The 18,985-nt window shown below is 48.7% G+C and overlaps 1 protein-coding gene across 1 annotated transcript in view; it reads left to right on the top strand.

The window, feature by feature from the left end:
- Positions 1-16,447, top strand: part of cep76 (centrosomal protein 76) — a 39,444-nt gene extending 22,997 nt beyond the window's left edge. The window contains exons 8-12 of the mRNA XM_042331751.1: positions 5,614-5,802; positions 6,757-6,923; positions 12,804-13,137; positions 14,086-14,303; positions 16,015-16,447. Coding sequence (XP_042187685.1) covers positions 5,614-5,802; positions 6,757-6,923; positions 12,804-13,137; positions 14,086-14,303; positions 16,015-16,153 — 1,047 coding nt within the window. The 3' untranslated portion in view covers positions 16,154-16,447. The remainder of the gene's footprint in view (positions 1-5,613; positions 5,803-6,756; positions 6,924-12,803; positions 13,138-14,085; positions 14,304-16,014) is intronic.
- The last annotated feature ends 2,538 nt before the right edge of the window (positions 16,448-18,985 follow it).

The raw sequence follows: 18,985 nt of genomic DNA, 5'->3' as shown, positions 1-18,985 counted from the left end.
ATGTCTATAATCTTCCAAAAGTCTGTGGATACTGGAAAAGTTCCCATTGATTGGAAGATTGCAAACGTAACTCCACTATTTAAGAAGGGTGGGAGAGAAAATAGGGAAAACTATAGACCAGTTAGTTTGACGTCAGTTGTAGGGAAAATTCTTGAGTCCTTAATAAAAGACGTAGTTATGGGATACCTGGAAGACCATAAAAAGATTAGGCAGAGTCAACATGGCTTTACAAAAGGGAAGTCATGCTTGACTAACCTTTTAGAATTTTTTGAGGATGTATCTAGCAGGTTGGATAAGGGGGAACCAGTAGATGTGGTATATTTGGATTTTAGGAAGGCATTTGACAAGGTGCCACACAAAAGGCTGTTACTCAAGATCAAGGCCCACGGGATTAATGGGAAAATATTAACATGGATAGAAGAGTGGCTATCGGGTAGAAAGCAGAGAGTAGTGATAAACGGATCATTCTCGAATTGGCAGGAGATGTAACTAGTGGAGTGCCACAAGGATCAGTGCTTGGGCCTCAGCTATTTACCATTTACATCAATGATCTGGACGAGGACATTGAATGTAATGTGTCTAAATTCGCGGATGATACTAAACTCGGTAGCAGAGTGAGCTCTCAGGATGATGCAAAAAGATTGCAACGAGATATAGATAGGCTCGGGGAGTGGGCAAGTAGGTGGCAGATGGAATTCAATGTTAGCAAGTGTGAAATTATTCACCTTGGTAGCAAGAATAAAAGAACAGATTATTTTCTGGAAGGGGAGAAGTTAGATAGTGTTAGTATTCAAAGGGATTTGGGTGTCCTTGTACACCAGTCCCAAAAAGTTAGTTTGCAGGTGCAGCAGCAACTAAGAAGGCGAACGGCAGTTAGCGTTCATTGCAAAAGGTTTAGAATATAAGAGTAGGGAAGTCTTGCTGCAACTGTATAGGGCTTTGGTGAGACCGCACCGAGAGTATTGTGTGCAGTTTTGGTCTCCTTATTTAAAAAAGGACATACTTGCCCTCGAGGGGGTGCAGCGTAGATTCACTCGGTTAGTTCCTGGGATGAGGGGACTGACCTATGAGGATAGGCTGAATAAACTGGGGCTGTATTCTCTAGAGTACAGAAGAATTAGGGGAGATCTTATTGAAACATATAAGATTATTAAAGGGCTGATAAAGTAGACACTGAGGGACTGTTTCCCCGGTAGGAGAATCTATAACCAGGGGTCACAGTCTTAAAATTAAGGGTCAGCCTTTTAGAACAGAGTTGAGGAAACATTTCTTCACTCAGAGGGCAGTGACTTTATGGAATCCACTCCCCCAGAAGGCTGTAGATGTCAGTCAGTACTTGAACATCTTCAAGGCTGAGACTGAGAGATTTTTAAAAAACAGAGGGATTAGGGGATATGGGGATAGGGCAGGTAATTAGAGTTAGGTCTGAAGATCAGCCATGAACTTATCGAATGGCGGGGCACAGGCTCGAGGGGCTGAATGGCCTACTCCTGCTCCTAATTCTTATGTTCTTTTCAAAGAGCTGGCACACGCACAATGGGCCAAATGGCCTCCTTCTGTGCTGTATGATTCTATGAAAGTAGTCATTGATTATTTATTTCTTCTCTTCAAAAGTGGCTATAGTGTTGGTGCCTTGGAGTGTCTGTGAAATTGGGTTCAAGCGTTTGTCAGAAACCACACCGAGGATATTATTAAAATGTTTTATTTGCAATTATAAAGTCACACAAGCAGAAGCATCACATTACACCTGACCATGATCATTACTTGTCGCGCTTAAATGACAAATATAGCTCTATCCTAACAAGATACACTCAACGCTAAAATCCTAAACTGCGAGGAGATGCTGGATTTCCTTGAATCCAAAATCAAGGGAATCCGCTCCGCGGTCACTCCCCCTCCAACTTCCACCCACTCCCCACCCCTTCCCTCCCACACTCCGACTCCTACCCATCCTCCCCTACACACCTTCGTACCCGTTTCCCCACCCTCTGTCACCAAACTCATCCTGCCCCTGAAACCCACGTCCTGCTCCCTTGACCCCATCCCCACTCCACTCCTTATCTCTCAGCTCCACCTCCGGAACATCGCCAGACTACGGCACTACCTCACCCCTCACGCGGCTGAAACTCTGGTCCACGCCTTTATCACCTCAAGGCTGGACTATGGGAACTCTCTCCTCGCCGGCCTTCCCGGCCCTCCCTCCACACTGCAGGTCATTCAGAACTCTGCAGCTCGTGTCCTGTCCCGCACCAGGCTTCGCGACCACATCACTCCCACCCTCACACTCACCCTCGCCCTCGCTCGCCTCCACTGGCTCCCCATCCCCCAGAGGATCGAATTCAAGATCCTCATCCTCACCTACAAGGCCATTCACGGCCTCGCTCCCTCCTACCTCTCCGACCTACTATCCCCCCACGTACCACCCCGTACCCTCCGTTCGTCTGGCTCCGGTCTGCTCCACATTCCCCGCACCAACTGCTCTACCATCGGTGGCCTTCAGCCTCTCAGCCCCAAGGCTCTGGAACTCCAGAGCGTGAAAGGCGCTCTATAAATGAAATCTTGTTGTTGTTGTAAACATATGAAAAAAATTATGTGATATATGAAATGTGCCTAAATAATCTCTAGCTGTTTTGTATGTATATTGGGTACGTGTCTTAGGAGTAGGAGAGATACTATCAACAGGCAGGAAATTGTGAAAGTTAAACACGGTCTCTGGCTTGCTGCTGGCTGCAAACGTCTCTTGGTGGTCCACTCTGGCAAGGGCTGAACTCGTCCTCTTTGTGGTCCACTCTGGCGAGAGCTGGACTTGTCCTCTTTCCCTCAAAGGCATTCTTCTTCCTCTCCATAGAGATTCGACTCCTTCCTCTCCTCAGAGGCTCCAAAAAACAATTAGCTTTGGCTATTGATTTTTACACCCTTTTTCACTGGACATCTGTGTCCTAACTTTTTTTCATGACTTCTTTCCTGCTCTCTGCACTTTTCCTAGGCATTCTTTCCCTCTCTTCAATTTGTTTCTCCTTGTACCAACTAGGATACCTTCTGCAGAAGATGGTACTCCTATTCCATCTTATCCAGCCCGACCAGACAACCTGACTCCATGTCCCTGAAGTTTCAGTCCTTCGTTCTAACTCCGTCTATGTGACCTGCTGACTTCATCCATGGCCTTGCCCCCTCCTACCTCTCTGACCTGCTGACTCCCTACCAACCCATCCGCTCCCTCGTTCAATGGGCTCCGGCCTACTCCATGTCTCCCGCCCGACCCGCTCTACCATCGGTGGCCGGGCTTTCAGCTTCTCTGCCCCCACACTCTGGAACTCATCCCACGGTACCTTCGCCTCACTTCCTCCCTCGCCTCCTTCAAGGCCGGTCTCAAGACCCTTCTCTTCGACCGTGCCTTTGGTCTCCCCTCCCACCTCTCTGCCTTCTCTCACCCCTACACCACCCCTCCCCCATGCTCAGCCCCCGACACCTGACTGTTCAGCGCTTTGGGATGTTCTCCCGATGTGAAAGGCGCTCTATACGTGTCATTTTGTTGTTGTTGTTGTAGTAAGCTTTTTCTCAGTTTTAATTACTAGTTTGTATCCCATCCATTTTCCAGGTCCAGTTATCCTTATCTTTCCTGGCCATGGGTCCCATTCCAGTGACCTCCTGCTAGCTCGGTGCCTCTTTACTAGGACTGTGTGTGTGTGTGTCACATGGCAGTTTTTATTTCTTTAATTCATTCTACTTAATTCATCTATTCACTAAATGATCAATATTAATGATTCTTATACTATAATCCCAACTATTTACATGTCTTCCGTAGCCAAGTTAATCCAGTCCTTACACTGCAATACATTTACACAGTGCCTCGTGTCGGGAGGCCCTCACAAGGTGCTGGACATGATTTGGCACCCGACTGGGGATGGGAGGCCGGGCCTCACAGTCCGAGACATGGGGGAGGGCAGAGTCGGAAGGACTCCGGGATGCAGTTCCTGGGTGGGGGGAAGACAGGCTGAAAGCCCAATGGCCGATGGTGGGGTGACTAATAATAATAAGTAAGTAAGAGTAAAAGGGGGATGTGAAGCAGGCCAGTGAAGGGAGCAGCCGGGAAGTGTAGGGCTTGAGAAGGTTGCAGAGGGACGGTGGGGCAAGACACAGAGGGATTTGAAGCTGAGGATCCACTGGAGGATGGGGAGCCAATAGAGCCGGACGAGGATGGGGTGATAGACTTGCAAGACGTGGGCTGCAGGCTTCTGGATAGTCTGCAGATTGTGGGGGGAACACCTGAGAAGTCTGGCGAGCAGTGATTTGGTGAAGTTAATTTCAAGATCCTCACACTACTCTACAACTCCCTTCATGCCCTGATACCTTCCTATCTCTCCGACCTGCTTACCCCCAACCCCTCTACCTGCTGTCTCCACTCGACTGGCTCTGGCATCCTGCTTGTCCCGCGTCCCTCTGTTCCACAGCAGCTGCGCTTTTAGCCACTATTCCCAGAAACTCTGAAACAACCTGTGGAGTCCTGTAGCTCAGTGGTTAGAGCACTCGCTTTGCAAGCGAGAGACCTGAGTTCAATTCCAGGCAGAGGGCCAAACCTTGGGCAAGTTTCCTTACTCCACACAGAGCCTAATAATAATCCCTCCAAAACCATAAACAATAATAAATTGGTGATTTTCAATCTACGACTGTTTGTGGGACATTGCTGTGCGCAATTGGCTGCCGCGTTCGCCCACAAATATACAGTCAATTCACTTTACAGTATGTTCTGTGAAGCGCTTTGGGACGTCCTCCCGACGTGAAAAGCGCTATATCAAATGCGAGGATTATTATTATTATAACCTCCCTCAATCCCTCTGCCTTGCCTCCTCCTTCACCATCTTCAGGTTGTACCTGAAGTCCTTCCTCTTCAACCATGTCTATGGTCACCTCCCCTCGGCTCTGCCTGAGGGGCGCTTTATAAATGCGTCGTTGTTGTAGCTGATGTAATAAATACATGGATTAAGTCGTTGGTGCTTTTTGGGACGTCCTCCCGACGTGAAAGGCACTCTATAAATGTAATTTTGTTGGTGGTGGTGGTAGCTCTTTTACTTTTGCTGATTTGAGAGCCTGTAAAATCTTCATTCTTTGAATCTGAATTAAGTGTCCATTGAAATCTAATTAGGATCATAGGAACAGGATTAGGCCATTCAGCCCCTCAAGCCTGTTCCTCCATTCTCTAAGATCATGGCTGATCTGTCTCTCAACTCCATTTATCCACCGTTGCCCCATCTCCCTTAATACCCTGACTGTAGCAAATATTTATCTACCTCCATCTTGAAAATATCAGTGGATCCAGCCATAATCCACAGCCTTTTGGGGGAGGGAGTTCCAGATTCCCACTATCCTTGGGTGAAAAACTGCCCCTTGATTTCACTCCAAAATGGCCGGACTCTAATTTTAAGATGATGCCCCTGGTTCTGGATTCCCCACCAGAGGAAATAGTGTCTCTGTAGCTGCCCTATCAAATCCTTTATCATTTTAAACCTCTCAAATCAGATCACCCTTCAACCTTCTAAACTCAAGGGAATACAGACCAAGTTGATGCCACCTCACAATGTAACCCTTTAAGCTCTGATTGTGTGTTTTGCCCAGGATGAGAATGGCACTAACCGGCCGGTGTGCTCGTATTTAAGGCCGCTACGAGCTGGGAGGCTGCTGGACACCCCGAGGCAAGCCGCCCGGTTTGTCAATGTTCTGGGTTACGAAAGGGCCCCGGTGGTTGGAGGTGGTGGCAAGCAGGAGCAATGGTGCACGCTCCTACCCTTTCTCTGTCGAGGCAAGGTATATGTTCTGTAGTTTCTTGTTGAATTTGATTCTCTTCCTCCAACCCTCCGCCTTGGCCCCTCCTTTCCTATCTTCAGGTCGCATCTGAAGACCTTCCTATTCGACTGTGCCTAACAGTCATCTACCCCCGGCTTAGTGTTTAGTGTCGTGCTCCACCACCAAGCACTCTAGGACGTTACCTTGCATGAGAGGCGCTATATAAACGCAACTTATGCTTTTCCAGAAATCTGAATCCTAGTTCGGATTTTCTATCTCCCCCCCCCCCCCCGCGTTCCTGTGTAGTCCTCGGGAGGAGACTTTAAACCGAGGTCCCGTCTGCCTGTTCAGGTGGATGGTAAAGATCCCGCGGGGCTATTGGAAAAGAGAAGGGAGTTTCTCTCTCCCAGTGTCCTGGACAACAATCCCCCAAATAATATTGCTCACACGCCCCATGGCTGTTTATGGGGACACTGCTGTGCTCAATTGGCTATCCCGTTCACCCACAAAATATACAGTCACTACGACACTCTCCATGATATTCTATGAAGCCTGTTGAGATGTCTTGATAAGGCACGACATCAAATGCTATGATTATTATTTCTTATGATGCACTAGAATTTTGTAAATATTTTTATATGTGCACATACGTGGGCAGGGCGAAACCTTAGGCAAGTTTCCTTACTCCACACACCTCTGTTTACCTAGGTAAGAATTCGGTTGTTGGTCAATTGGCTGATTGCATTCCAGGGGTAATAATCCCGCAAAAAAAAATGTGGTCCCCTAATCCACGACTCTGTGTGGGACAGTACTGTGCGTAATTAGCTGCCGGCTTTCACCCACAAAATACAGTGAATTCACTTTACAGTATGTTCTGTGAAACTCTGAGACTCTCAACAACATAAGGCACTGTATCAGATGCAAGGATTATTATTATTTCTCTATTATAATGTAACTGTGGCTGTTGATGTGCAGGGAGATTGTGAGGATCATGCCACACTGCTATGCAGCTTACTGCTGGGCTACGGACTCGGTGCCTATGTGTGCGTTGGAACAAAAGCCAAGGGAGTCCCCCACACCTGGGTATTGACATGTGGAACCAATGGAGCAATCACCTTCTGGGAGAGTTTGACTGGGCACAGGTGAGGTCAGAGCACTCACCCACAAAATCATAGAATTATTCAACAACAACAACAACAAGATTCCATTTATAAAGCGCCTTTCACGTCAGGAGGACGTCCCAAGGCGCTGCACAGTTGGGTCATGACCCGAGCAGGGGGGAAATGGTCAGGGTGAGGGGAGGGAAGGGAGGGAGCGAGGAGGGGGGAAATGGTCAGGGTGAGGGGAGGGAAGGGAGGGAGCGAGGAGGGGGAAGAGAGTCGAGAGGGGAGCTGAAGGCACGGTGAAAGAGAAAGGTTTTGAGACCGACCTTGAAGGAGGAAAGGGAGGAAGCGGCGAAGGCACTGGGGGATGGAGTTCCAGAGCCTCGGGGCTGAGAGGCTGAAGGCCCGACCACCGATGGTAGGGCGGTTGGGGCGGGGGACGTGGAGCAGACCGGAGCCAGAGGAACGGAGGGTACGGGCAGGTAGGTAGGGGGATAGTAGGTCGGAGAGGTAGGAGGGAGCGAGGCCGTGAATGGCCTTGTAGGTGAGGATGAGGATATTCAGTATAGGAGTCGGCCATTCTACCCATCGTGTCTGTGCCGGTTCTTTAAAAAGAGCTTCCAAATGAACCCCAATCCCCCGCTCTCTCCCCATTGCCCCGATCAACCCCACTCCCCCGCTCTCTCCCCATAGCCCTGATCAACCCCACGCTCTCCCCATAGCCCTGATCAACCCCACTCCCCCGCTCCCCCATAGCCCTGATCAACCCCACGCTCTCCCCATAGCCCTGATCAACCCCACTCCCCCGCGCTCTCCCCATAGCCCTGATCAACCCCACTCCCCCGCGCTCTCCCCAGAGCCCTGATCAACCCCACTCCCCCGCTCTCTCCTCACAGTCCTGCAAACTTGTCCTCCCCAAATAATTATCTGCTTCTCTTAAAAGTTGTTATGGAATCGGCTTTCACCATCCTTTCAGGCAATGCATTCCAGATACCAACAGCTCTCTGTGTGAACACATTTCTCCTCCCCTCCCCTCTGTTTCTTATAACAACTACTATAAATGGGTGTCCTCGGGTTACCAACCCACCGCCAGTGGGAATAGTTTCTCCTCGTTCACCCTATCGAACGAATCCCCTCATCATTTTGAAAACTTCTATTATGTCTCCTCTTAACCTTCTCTGCTCCGAGGAGAATAATCCGAGCTTCTCTACCTCTCCTGATAACTGAGGTCCCTCATTCCTGGTACCATTCTGGTCAATCTCCTTTGTACCCTCTCCAATGCCTTGACATCCTTCCTAAAGTGTGGGGCCCAGAACTGAACCCAGTCTCTCGCTGAGGCCTCACCAGTGTTTTATATAAAGGTTCATCATAACTTCCTGACTTGTGTACTCTATGCCCTATTTATAAATTGGAGTCCTGTAGCTCAGTGGTTAGAGCACTCGCTTTGCAAGTGAGAGACCTGAGTTCAATTCCAGGCAGAGGGCCAAACCTTGGGCAAGTTTCCTTACTCCACACAGAGCCTAATAATAATCCTCCAAAACAAAAAACAATAATTAAATTGGTCATTTTCAATCTACGACTGTTTGTGGGACATTGCTGTGCGCAATTGGCTGCCGCGTTCGCCCACAAATATACAGTCAATTCACTTTACAGTGTGTTCTGTGAAGCGCTTTGGGACGTCCTCCCGACGTGAAAAGCGCTATATCAAATGCAAGGATTATTATTATTATTATTATAAAGCCGAGTATCCCGGATGCTCTTTAACAGCTGTATCTGCCTGTCCGGCCACCTTCAGAGATTTACTATATGACCCCCAGGTCTCTCTGTCCCTTCACCCCCATTAAGATTGTCTGTTTGCAGTCTGCTACTATCCTGCTCACTGTTTACTACTGTTTCCAGCTTAGTATCATCTGCAAACTTGGAAATTGTACTCCTACACCCAAGTCCAGGTCATTTATGTGGATCAAAAACAGCAGTGGTCCCAATATTGATCCCTGGGGAACACCACTGCACACTTCCTTCCAGTCAGAAAAACAACCGTTCACCACCACTCTCTGCTTTCTGCCTCCCAATCAATTCTGTATCCGCTGCCACTGTCCTTTTAATATCGTGAACTTCTATTTTACTTACAAGTCTCTTATGTGATATTTTATCAAATGCCTACTTTCAACTGCACTCCCTTCATCCACCTTCTCCGTTACTTCATCAAAAATCTTTATTAGGTTTGTTAGACATGATTTACCTTTAACAAACCCGTGCTGGTTGTCCTTTATTAATCCATATTTTTCTAAGTTATTTTGTCCGGGATTAAAATCTCTAGAAGTTTCCCCACTACTGATGTTAGGCTGAATGACCTGGAGTTCCCGGGTTTATTCTTCTGTCCCTTTTTGTACAGTGAAGTAATATTTGCAACCCTCCAGGCCTCTGGCACCACCCCGGTGTCCAAGGAGGATTGAAAGATTATGGCCAGAGCCTCCGTTATTTCCACCCTTACTTCCCTCAGTAACTTAGGATGCATCCCGTCCAGACCGGGTGACTTACCTACCTTGAACACTGACAGCCTTTTTAGTCCCTCCTCTCGGTTTATTCTCATCTTATCCAATTTCTCTACTCTCTCCTCCGATACTGTGGCATTGGCTGCATCCTCTCCTTTTGTGAAAACTGATGCAAAGTACTCATTCAGTACGTCAGCCGTTCCCTCTGCCTCCACAAGAAGATTTCCTCTTTGATCCCAAATTGGACCACCCGACCTTTGACTAAACTTTTATTCTTTATATGCTGATAAAATACCTTAGGGTATTTCCTTTCTCAGCTCTCCTCTTTCCTTTCTATATTCTATTTGATTATCTTCTGTGTTTTGGACCTGACATTTATCATAAACCTTTTCCTGTTTTATTTTAATCCCAATTTCCTTATTCATCCGGGAGGTTTATAACAACATAAGAATTAGGAGCAGGAGTAGGCCATTCGGCCCCTCGAGCCTGTGCCCCGCCATTAGATAAGATCATGGCTGATCTTCAGACCTAACTCTAATTGCCTGCCCTATCCCCATATCCCCTAATCCTTCTATTTTTTAAAAATCAATCAGTCTCAGCCTTGAAGATGTTCAAGGACTGACATCTAAGCTGGAGCTTCCTCAGTGGCAGACATTTGCTGCAGATGAAGTCACCTGGGCTCAGGTTGCCCTCCATCAACTCCCATATACTACATTGCTCACACATCACCTGCCAGGCCGTTCTCTCCTCTCACTCTATTTATCCCTGTATTATTGTCGTTTAGAAGGTATACTTCCCCCTCTGCACCTAATTCCCACTCTCACCCAATTCCTTCTCACTCTGGCCTCGCCTCACTCCGGACGTAGCTCACTCTGGGCTCTCTGCTCGAGTTTGGATGCCCTACCTTTCCCCTTTGGGAATATATTTGTTTTTTAATGAACTATCTGCTCCTTGAAGGTTTCCCATTGCTTGTCAGCTGTTTGACCTGCCAATCTCTCTTTCCAGTCCACCTTGGCCAGGTCCCTTTTTAACTCATTGAAATTAGACCCTCTTCCAGTTGAATATCTTCACCTTTAATTGTTCCTTGTCCTTTTCCATAAGAACTTTATACCTAATGATGTTGTGATCACTGTTGTCCAGACGCTCTCCTGAAACCTGCTCTTCTTGCCCCACCTCATTCCCCAGAATTAGATCCAGCTTTGCTTCCTTCTTCGTTGGACTGGATACTGATCCAGTAAGTTATCCTGCACACATTTCAGCAATCCTTCCCCCTCCTTCCCCTTTATATTGTTATTTTGCCAGTTGTAATTGAAGTCCCCCATTATCACTACTCTATTGGTTTTGCATTTTTCTGAAATCGCTTTCAGATTTGCTCATCTATTTCCTTCCCACTATTTGGTGATCTATAGTACACACCTAACAGAGTAACAGCTCCTTTCCTGCTCCTTAGCCCTAACCAAATAGATTCTGTTTTTGGACTCTTGAGCACATCGTCCATTTTCAGGTCCGTAACCGTGTCTGTAATCAATATTCCCAGCCCTCCCTTTGTGTTCCTTCCCAATCCCTCCTGAATACATTGTAGCCAGGAATATTCAGCTCCCATTCCTACCAGGTCTCCATTATTGCCACTACATCATAACTCGATGTGGCAACTTGAGCCGCAGCTCACCAATCTTATTTGTCACACTCCGTGCATTTATGCATATGCACTCCAAGAGCAACTTAGTCTGTTCTGCATTTCTCCCCCATATAATCCCTCCTTTTTCTGGATTACTCCTGATTACATTGCTATTTGTATCTCCCAGCCCTCTATGTAACTTGTTTTCCTCTCCAATGCTACATCCTGATTCCCTTCCCCCCTCAAAATGTATTTAAAACCCTGTTGTACTTAGGCTTAGACTAATTTAGTGATATGGAGAGACCAGAGAAGCTGGGATTGTTCTCCTAACTTCAGAGAAGGTGAAGGGGAGATTTAATAGAGGTGTTCACAATTATGAAGGGATTTGATCGCGTGAACAGAAAGTAGTGTTTCTACTGGCTCAGTAAACAGGGCACATGGAGTTAAGATAATTGGCAAAAGAACCAGAAGGGAGATGAGGAGAAATTATTTTTACCCAGAGAGTTATTATAGTCTGGAATGCACTGCCTGGAAGGGGTGGAAACAGATTTGATTATAACTTTCAAATGAGAATTGGATATTTACTTGAAAAGAAAAAAATTGCAGGGTTTTGAGAGACAAGCGGGGGAGTGGTAGCTCTTTCAAAGAGCCAGTACAGGCACGATGGGCTGAATGGCCTCCTGTGCTGTATGATTCTATGACTATTTGGTGTCACATATACAACAACGACAAAATTACATGTATAGAGTGCCTTTCACGTCAGGAGGACATCCCAAAGCGCTGAACAGTCAGGTGTCGGGGCCCAAGCATGGGGTTGGGGTGGTGTAGGGGTGAGGGAAGGCAGAGAGGTAGGAGGGAGACCAAAGGCACGGTTGAAGAGAAGGGTCTTGAGCCCGGCCTTGAAGGAGGCGAGGGAGGAAGCGAGGCCAAGGGACCGTGGGATGGAGTTCCAGAGTGTGGGGGCAGAAAGGCTGAAAGCCCGGCCACCGATGGTAGGGCGGGTCGGGCGGGAGTCATGGAGTAGGCCGGAGCCCGATGAACAGAGGGAGTGGGCAGGTTGGTAGGCAGTCAGCAGGTCAGAGAGGGAGGAGACAGACAAGGCCATGGATGGCCTTAAAGATGAAACCGAGGATCTTGAACTCGATCCTCTGGGGGATGGGGAGCCAGTGGAGTCGGGTGGGAGTGATGGGGTCACGGAGCCTGGTGCGTGAGAGTACACGAGCTGCAGAGTTTTGGATGATCTGCAGCTTGTGAAGAACATCAACAGCTTGTGAACAATATACAACAGAACATCATAAACAGGGCTGAGGTGAAGTGCAACACCAAAAAACATTGGTTGAGTTCATGCTCACAAGTTGATTGGGAACACAATTCACTCTCACAGAAAGACTAACAATTTGGCTTTGCCTGATGATCTGTCATCTGCATGGATCCATATCCAATATTTATCCACAATTGATGTCAATAACTGGCTGTCTTTGTGTCTAAAACTGTTTCCTTACTCCGCACTCGATTGACAAATCGTTTTCTAGGGGTAATAACCCCACCAAAATCAAAACAAAACATTCGCTCAATCCACCACTGTTTATAGGACACTGCTATGCATAATTGGCCCCACGTTTCACCCACAAAATACACAGTCACTACATTTTACAGTGTATCCTGCAAAGCTCTTTTGAGATGTCTCGATCATGTGATAAGGCGCTATATCAAATGCAAGGATTATTATTATTTTAGGATGAATTATAAATGCTCTTATTAAGGTGGACCTTTGTGTACATTTATTCCCACCCTAATGTTTTCTAGGTACGTCCACGTTCCCATTAATCCAAACGCCCCCCCGATGGTAGAGCAGCCGAGGCCAGCCTATCCCTACAGCACAATCGGCTGCCTCTTCAACCACCAGAGCTTCTATGCAAATTGTCAGCCCTCGGATGTCGTGGAGCTGTGTGTGTTCGACCTCCACGATGAATCCAAGTGGAAGCCCATGAGCGTCGAGGCCATAAAATCAGTGTGTTCGCCTGGGTCGTCCACCTCCCTGCCCCCATTCCCCCCTCTGTGTGCCCCGGGGCTGGATGCGGCCACAGCCAGCAACGACATTGAGCTGGTGCTGAGAGGCCTGGTCTGTGAGCACAGGAAGGTAAGCTCCCCCGCGCCCCCCACCCACCCGCACCTTGTTTAACCCGGTTCCCCATCCCCCACGGCCCCCCGCTCGGGTAGCCCAGCTCTCCGCCCCCTGTGTAGCCCAGTTCTCCATTGGCAGTCGGGCCTCTCTGCCTCCACCTTATAGAACTCCATCCCACAGTCTCTCCCCCTCGCCCCCTCCCTCGCCTCCTTCAAGGCCCATCTGAAGACCCTCCTCTTCGATCACGCGTTCAGTCACCCTCCCTGCCCTCCACCCCTCCTGATCCCAAACCCCAGCCCTGACTGTCCAGCGCCTCAGGATGACTCCCTGACGTGTGCGGCAGGCACCGTGTCCTATCCCAGAGAGGATCGACTTCAAGATCCTCACCCTCGTATTCAAGTCCCTGCATCCCTCGACCTCTCTGACCTCTCTCTTCACAACAGTACCCGTTGCCTTCGTTCCTCCGGGTCTGGCCTCCTCCGAGGCCTCCGCTCCACCCTCAGCAGCCGTACCTTCAGCCACTACCCCCGAGGCTCTGGAACTCCCTTCCTCACTCCCATCGTCTTGCTCCCTCTCTTCCCATTTTCAGGTCTCTACTGAAGACCTTTCTCTTCGACCGCGCCTTTAGTCACCTTCCTCCCCCTCCCCCTGGCTCCTCCCCCTCCCCCTGGCTCCTCCCCCTCCCCCTGGCTCCTCCCCCTCCCCCTGGCTCCTCCCCCTCCCCCTGGCTCCTCCCCCTCCCCCCGGTCCCGGGATCCGTTACTGTAAACCTCTGAGACCCCGTCCGGCGTGGAGGGCGTTATATAAATCCAAGTTGTTGTTGTGTAAATGCCATTTGTTGTCATTGCCAAATGACTGGGTGCCGTCTGTCACAAGCCAGTGTGATCGTACAACAACAACAACAACATGCGACATGTCCTTCCACCTGCCCCGTGTCTGAGCTGCTGATTGTTTGCACGTCAGGACCTGTCTCTGAACACAACGTGGGACGACCATCTGTCTTATCTGCTGTCTCCGGCTCTCGCTGCGTATGAGACTGAGCGCTCGGCTGGAGTGTCTGCTGGTAATGAGGAGTTTCAGGACTCGATCAAGCGAGCTGTGCCCGATGGCCACACATTCAAGGGCTTCCCCATCCACTTCATCCATCGCAACGCCAGGAGAGCATTCGCAACGTGTTTAAGGTCAGTTTCCCAAAATCTTTTATTCTTTACTCTGTCCTGCAGCTGAGACGTTAAACCGAGGTTCGGGCTGCCTGTTCAGGTGGCTGTTAAAGATCCCGTTACACAGTGAAGGGAGTTTCTCCGGGTGTCCTGCTCTTCCTTCCCCATTGGTTATTCACATCGTGGCTGTTGGTAAAGCATTGGTGTGCGTTCACCTGCAAAATACACAGTCACAAAACTTTACAGTAAGATTCTATCAAGTGCTTTGAGACGTCCTCCCGACGTGAAAGGCGGTGTATTAAATGCATGGATTTCTTGTAGACGGAGGAGTCCTTCCTCCCCCACATTCAGTCCCTGATCAGGACGCCTTCCTCCACATCGCCACATTTCCCACCTCCGACCGTACCTTATCCCAATTGCATCCGAAACCCTCGTGCGTGCATTGTTACCTCCCCCTGGATTACTCCAACCCCCTCCTCGCCATCTCCTCAGCTCCACTGTTCACAAGATCAGCTCATTCAGACTCTGCCGCTCACATACTGACCTGAACCAAACTCCATCCCCACATCTCATCCGCTCTGGCCCAGGCTCCACTGGCTCCCCATCACCCAACACATCCACTTCAAGATGCTCTCACTCTCGTGTTCAAATCCCTTCACTCCCTGGCACCTCCCCACCTCTCCGACCCCTCACTCCCCACCTCTCCGACCCCCTCGCTCCCCACCTCTCCGACCCCCTCACTCCCACCTCTCCGACCCCCTCAGTGCCCACCTCTCCGACCCCCTCCCTCCTCACCTCTCCGACCCCCTCACTCCCCCACCTCCTCCCAACTCTCCGACCCCCTCCCTCCCCAACTCTCCGAGCCCCTCGCTCCCCACCTCTCCGAGCCCCTCGCTCCCCACCTCTCCGAGCCCCTCGCTCCCCACCTCTCCGAGCCCCTCGCTCCCCACCTCTCCGAGCCCCTCGCTCCCCACCTCTCCGAGCCCCTCGCTCCCCACCTCTCCGACCCCTCGCTCCCCACCTCTCCGAGCCCCTCGCTCCCCACCTCTCCGAGCCCCTCGCTCCCCACCTCTCCGAGCCCCTCGCTCCCCACCTCTCCGAGCCCCTCGCTCCCCACCGTCTCCTGCTTATCCCTCGCATCCTCTGCCCCACCATTGGAGGTTGTGCTTTCAGCCACTACACCCCAAAACTCCGGCACATTCTCCTTCAATCCCTCCGCTTTGCCCCCCCTTCTCTTTTTCAAATTCCCACCTAAGACCTTCCTATTCATCCGTGCTTACAATCACCCCTCGCACCCCACGCCCCCCGGCTCGGTGTCAGACTGAGACGTTGCCCTGTGGGAGGGTGCTATATAAGTGCACAATGTTGCAAATTGAAATTCTTTTAACTAAGAGCGAAACAGGCAGCCAATTGACTGATAAACCCCTCCAGATGTTGCACTGTTTTGGGCAATCATTATCTGACCCCACCATTCACCCACAAAACGCACAGTCGCTCAGGATAGCGATCTGCAGATCGACTAATAACTGGGTTCCTACTTACTGCTAGGTAAACAGAGTTAAGTGGAGTAAGGAAACTTGCCTAAGGTTTCGCCCGGAATCGAACCCGGGTCTCTCACTTGTGAGGCAAGTGCTCTAACCACTGAGCTACAGGGTTCCAGTGCTAGCACGACGTTTTGACATGATAAAGTGCAATCAAAATAGTTTCCTCTGTTTTCCGTTCTGCTCTTCAGGTCTCCGTTTTGCGAAGAAATAATTTGCTGCCGTGGGGACCAGGTGCGCCTGGCTGTGCGAGTTAGGGTCTTCGCCTACCCTGAGTCCGCCTGTGCTGTCTGGATCATGTTTGCATGTAAATATCGTTCAGTGCTGTGACCTCTCTGAACACTGTGAACACTGGCATCTCGAAAGCAGAGGTGCTCCAGCCTCCAGTGAGTGACTGACTGACTGGTTCAGGGGTTGTGTGGTTTGGCAGTGACTTTTCAGGTCAGGGTTTCACACACCAGCAAAGGCTCCCAATTACCCACAGACGCTAGTCATTATACATTTGTGTGAATTACTTGTTTATTACTAACTTATTATATAATGACTTGTGCAGATTGTAAAAAATGACTTTTTAAAAAAAACACAAATTATTTTATTACGCAATAAAGCTGTCTGTTTTCTATTTACAGATCACTGGATTCCTGCTCTTGATTTCTTGATCACTATCCAGACATTCCCCCCCTCCCCATCCCCCTCCCCTGGGAGCTCTGCTGTTATGGCTCACGCAATAATAATGGCCCCTTGCCATGAGACAATCAACCTGAACTTTCAGCGTTAATAATAATAATCCTGGCATTTGATACCGCACCTTGTCACATCTTCGGGAAATCTCAAAGCACTTCACAGAATATATTGAAAAGTGAATTAATTGTATATTTGTGGGCGAGACACAGCAGCCAATTGCGCACACAGTGTCCCACAAACAGTCGTGGGTTGAATGACCAAGTTATTATTATTAGGTTTTTAAACCACAACTAACTCAGAATTTTTTGCAAAGTGTTTAAACTTTATGACAATGGTATTAAGGAGTAAGAATAGTTTGAAATTATTCATGGACCAATAATTTGCTACAAGCTCAAACAGTCAGTAGATTTGTCAGTAATTACCTGTGAAATAGTTTGAGATGTTTTGACATTTCCAGAGCTTTTGTCAGAGGCAAGGATTATGAAGGACATAAGGCCTGTACGTCAGCCTAGCTCAGTCCGCTCTCCGTAGCTCTCTGAGTCTGAGTGTTGTGGGTTCAAGCCCCACCTCAGGACTTTGACCTCATATAGACTTGGCTGACATCCCCAATGCTGGGGACTGCTGCATTATCAGACGTGCCATTTTTCAGGTGAGATGTTAAACCGAGGTCCCGTCTGCCTGTTCAGATGCATGTTGAAGATCCCGCGGGGCTATTGGAAAAATGCTCGAAATGGCCAACAATTCCCCAGTAAAACTAGTTGCTTATTTCATGGCTGTTTGTGCACAAATTGATTGCCACGCTTCCCTACAAACCCACAGACACTTCACTGCAATGTGTCTTGTGAAGTGCTTTGAGACGTCCTCCCGATGTAAGGCATTATCAAATGTAAGGATTATTTATAATAATCATGATCCTTGCATTTGATATAGTGCTTTATCACATTGTTAAGACATTTCGAAGAGCTTCACAGAATATAAAGTGGATTGATTATATTTTGTGGGTGAAATGTGGCAGCCAATTGTGCACAGCAGTGTCCCACAAACAGTCGTGGATTATTTTATTTCAACTAATTTTGAGCAAAACACAGTAGAGACTTATATTTCTGGAGAGGATGTGTGGACTTGCTGATTCGGTTACAAGCATCTGCTGCAAACCTCAGACTTCTCCATCATTGTTCACTTCCCTCAGATTAATAATTCTGCTTAGAATAGTATTTGAAATATTGACATAAAATTCATTTGGATGTCTTTCTTGTCTGACGTTGAGGCCGGAGATGATATTGGCATGTCCAAAGCTGCACAGAAAATTCAGCTGTGTGTGTGTGTGTGGACGATGTCTTGCACTCGAGAGTTGCTGTTATCCACACATTTTATTTAATGACATTCTCAAATGCAAATTATTCATGGCACAGTCTGATATCAGTAGTTATGGTATTCAAGTATGCATTAAACATGAAAGGAAATTTATCTAAATCAGAGCGGCTTAAAGTGTTAGAATATTCTATGGAGTAATAATGCGGAGTCTCTAGTATACAATACAATACAAAATTACATTTGTAAAGCGACGTCCACGTCAGGAGGACGTCCCAAGGCGCTGAACAGTCGATTAGCATTCGAGTGGGGTGGGGGGTTGGGATCAGGGAGGGGGGACCGAAGGCACGGTCAAAGAAGAGGGCAAGGGAGGGGGCAAGGCGAAGGGAATGTGGGATGGAGTTCCAGGGGGTGGGGGCAGAGAGGCTGAAGGCCCAATCGTCGATGGTAACCCGGGTCGGGCGGGGGGGATGTGGAGCAGGCGGAGCGTGAGTGTAGTGTTTGGAGTGCTCACTCGAAAGCAAGAGGACCCGGATTCAATCCCGTTAGCCAAGTTTCCTTACTCCACAAGTCTCTGTTTACCAGCAGTAAGTGGGTACCTGGTTGTTTGTCGATTGATTGGAAAATCACTTATTTGTGGATAATAATCTCTTAAAAAAAATTCTGGTCACTCAATCCACGTCTGTTTGTGGGGACGCTGCTGTGTACAATTGGCTGCTGCGTTTCACCCACAAAATATAGTCAATTCACTTTACAGTATATTTTGTGAAGTGCTTTGAGACATCTCAGACGTGATAAGGCGCTATATCAAATGTAGGGATTATTATTATTATTTACTTGGAGAAACAAAATAAACCTCAATGTCAATCTTGTGTTATTATCGCCTCAAAACTATCAACCACAACAACAACAACAACAAGATTCCATTTATAAAGCGCCTTTCACGTCAGGAGGACGTCCCAAGGCGCTGCACAGTTGGGTCAGGACCCGAGGAGGGGGGAAATGGTCAGGGTGAGGGGAGGGAGGGAGGGAGCGAGGAGGGGGGAAATGGTCAGGGTGAGGGGAGGGAAGGGAGGGAGCGAGGAGGGGGGAAATGGTCAGGGTGAGGGGAGGGAAGGGAGGGAGCGAGGAGGGGGGAAATGGTCAGGGTAAGGGGAGGGAAGGGAG

The sequence above is a fragment of the Callorhinchus milii genome, unplaced genomic scaffold, assembly GCF_018977255.1.
Source record: "Callorhinchus milii isolate IMCB2004 unplaced genomic scaffold, IMCB_Cmil_1.0 Scaffold2, whole genome shotgun sequence".
Classification (NCBI taxonomy): domain Eukaryota; kingdom Metazoa; phylum Chordata; class Chondrichthyes; order Chimaeriformes; family Callorhinchidae; genus Callorhinchus; species Callorhinchus milii.
Note: the sequence above shows the minus strand (reverse complement) of the source record. Positions and strands in the feature narration are given on the sequence as shown.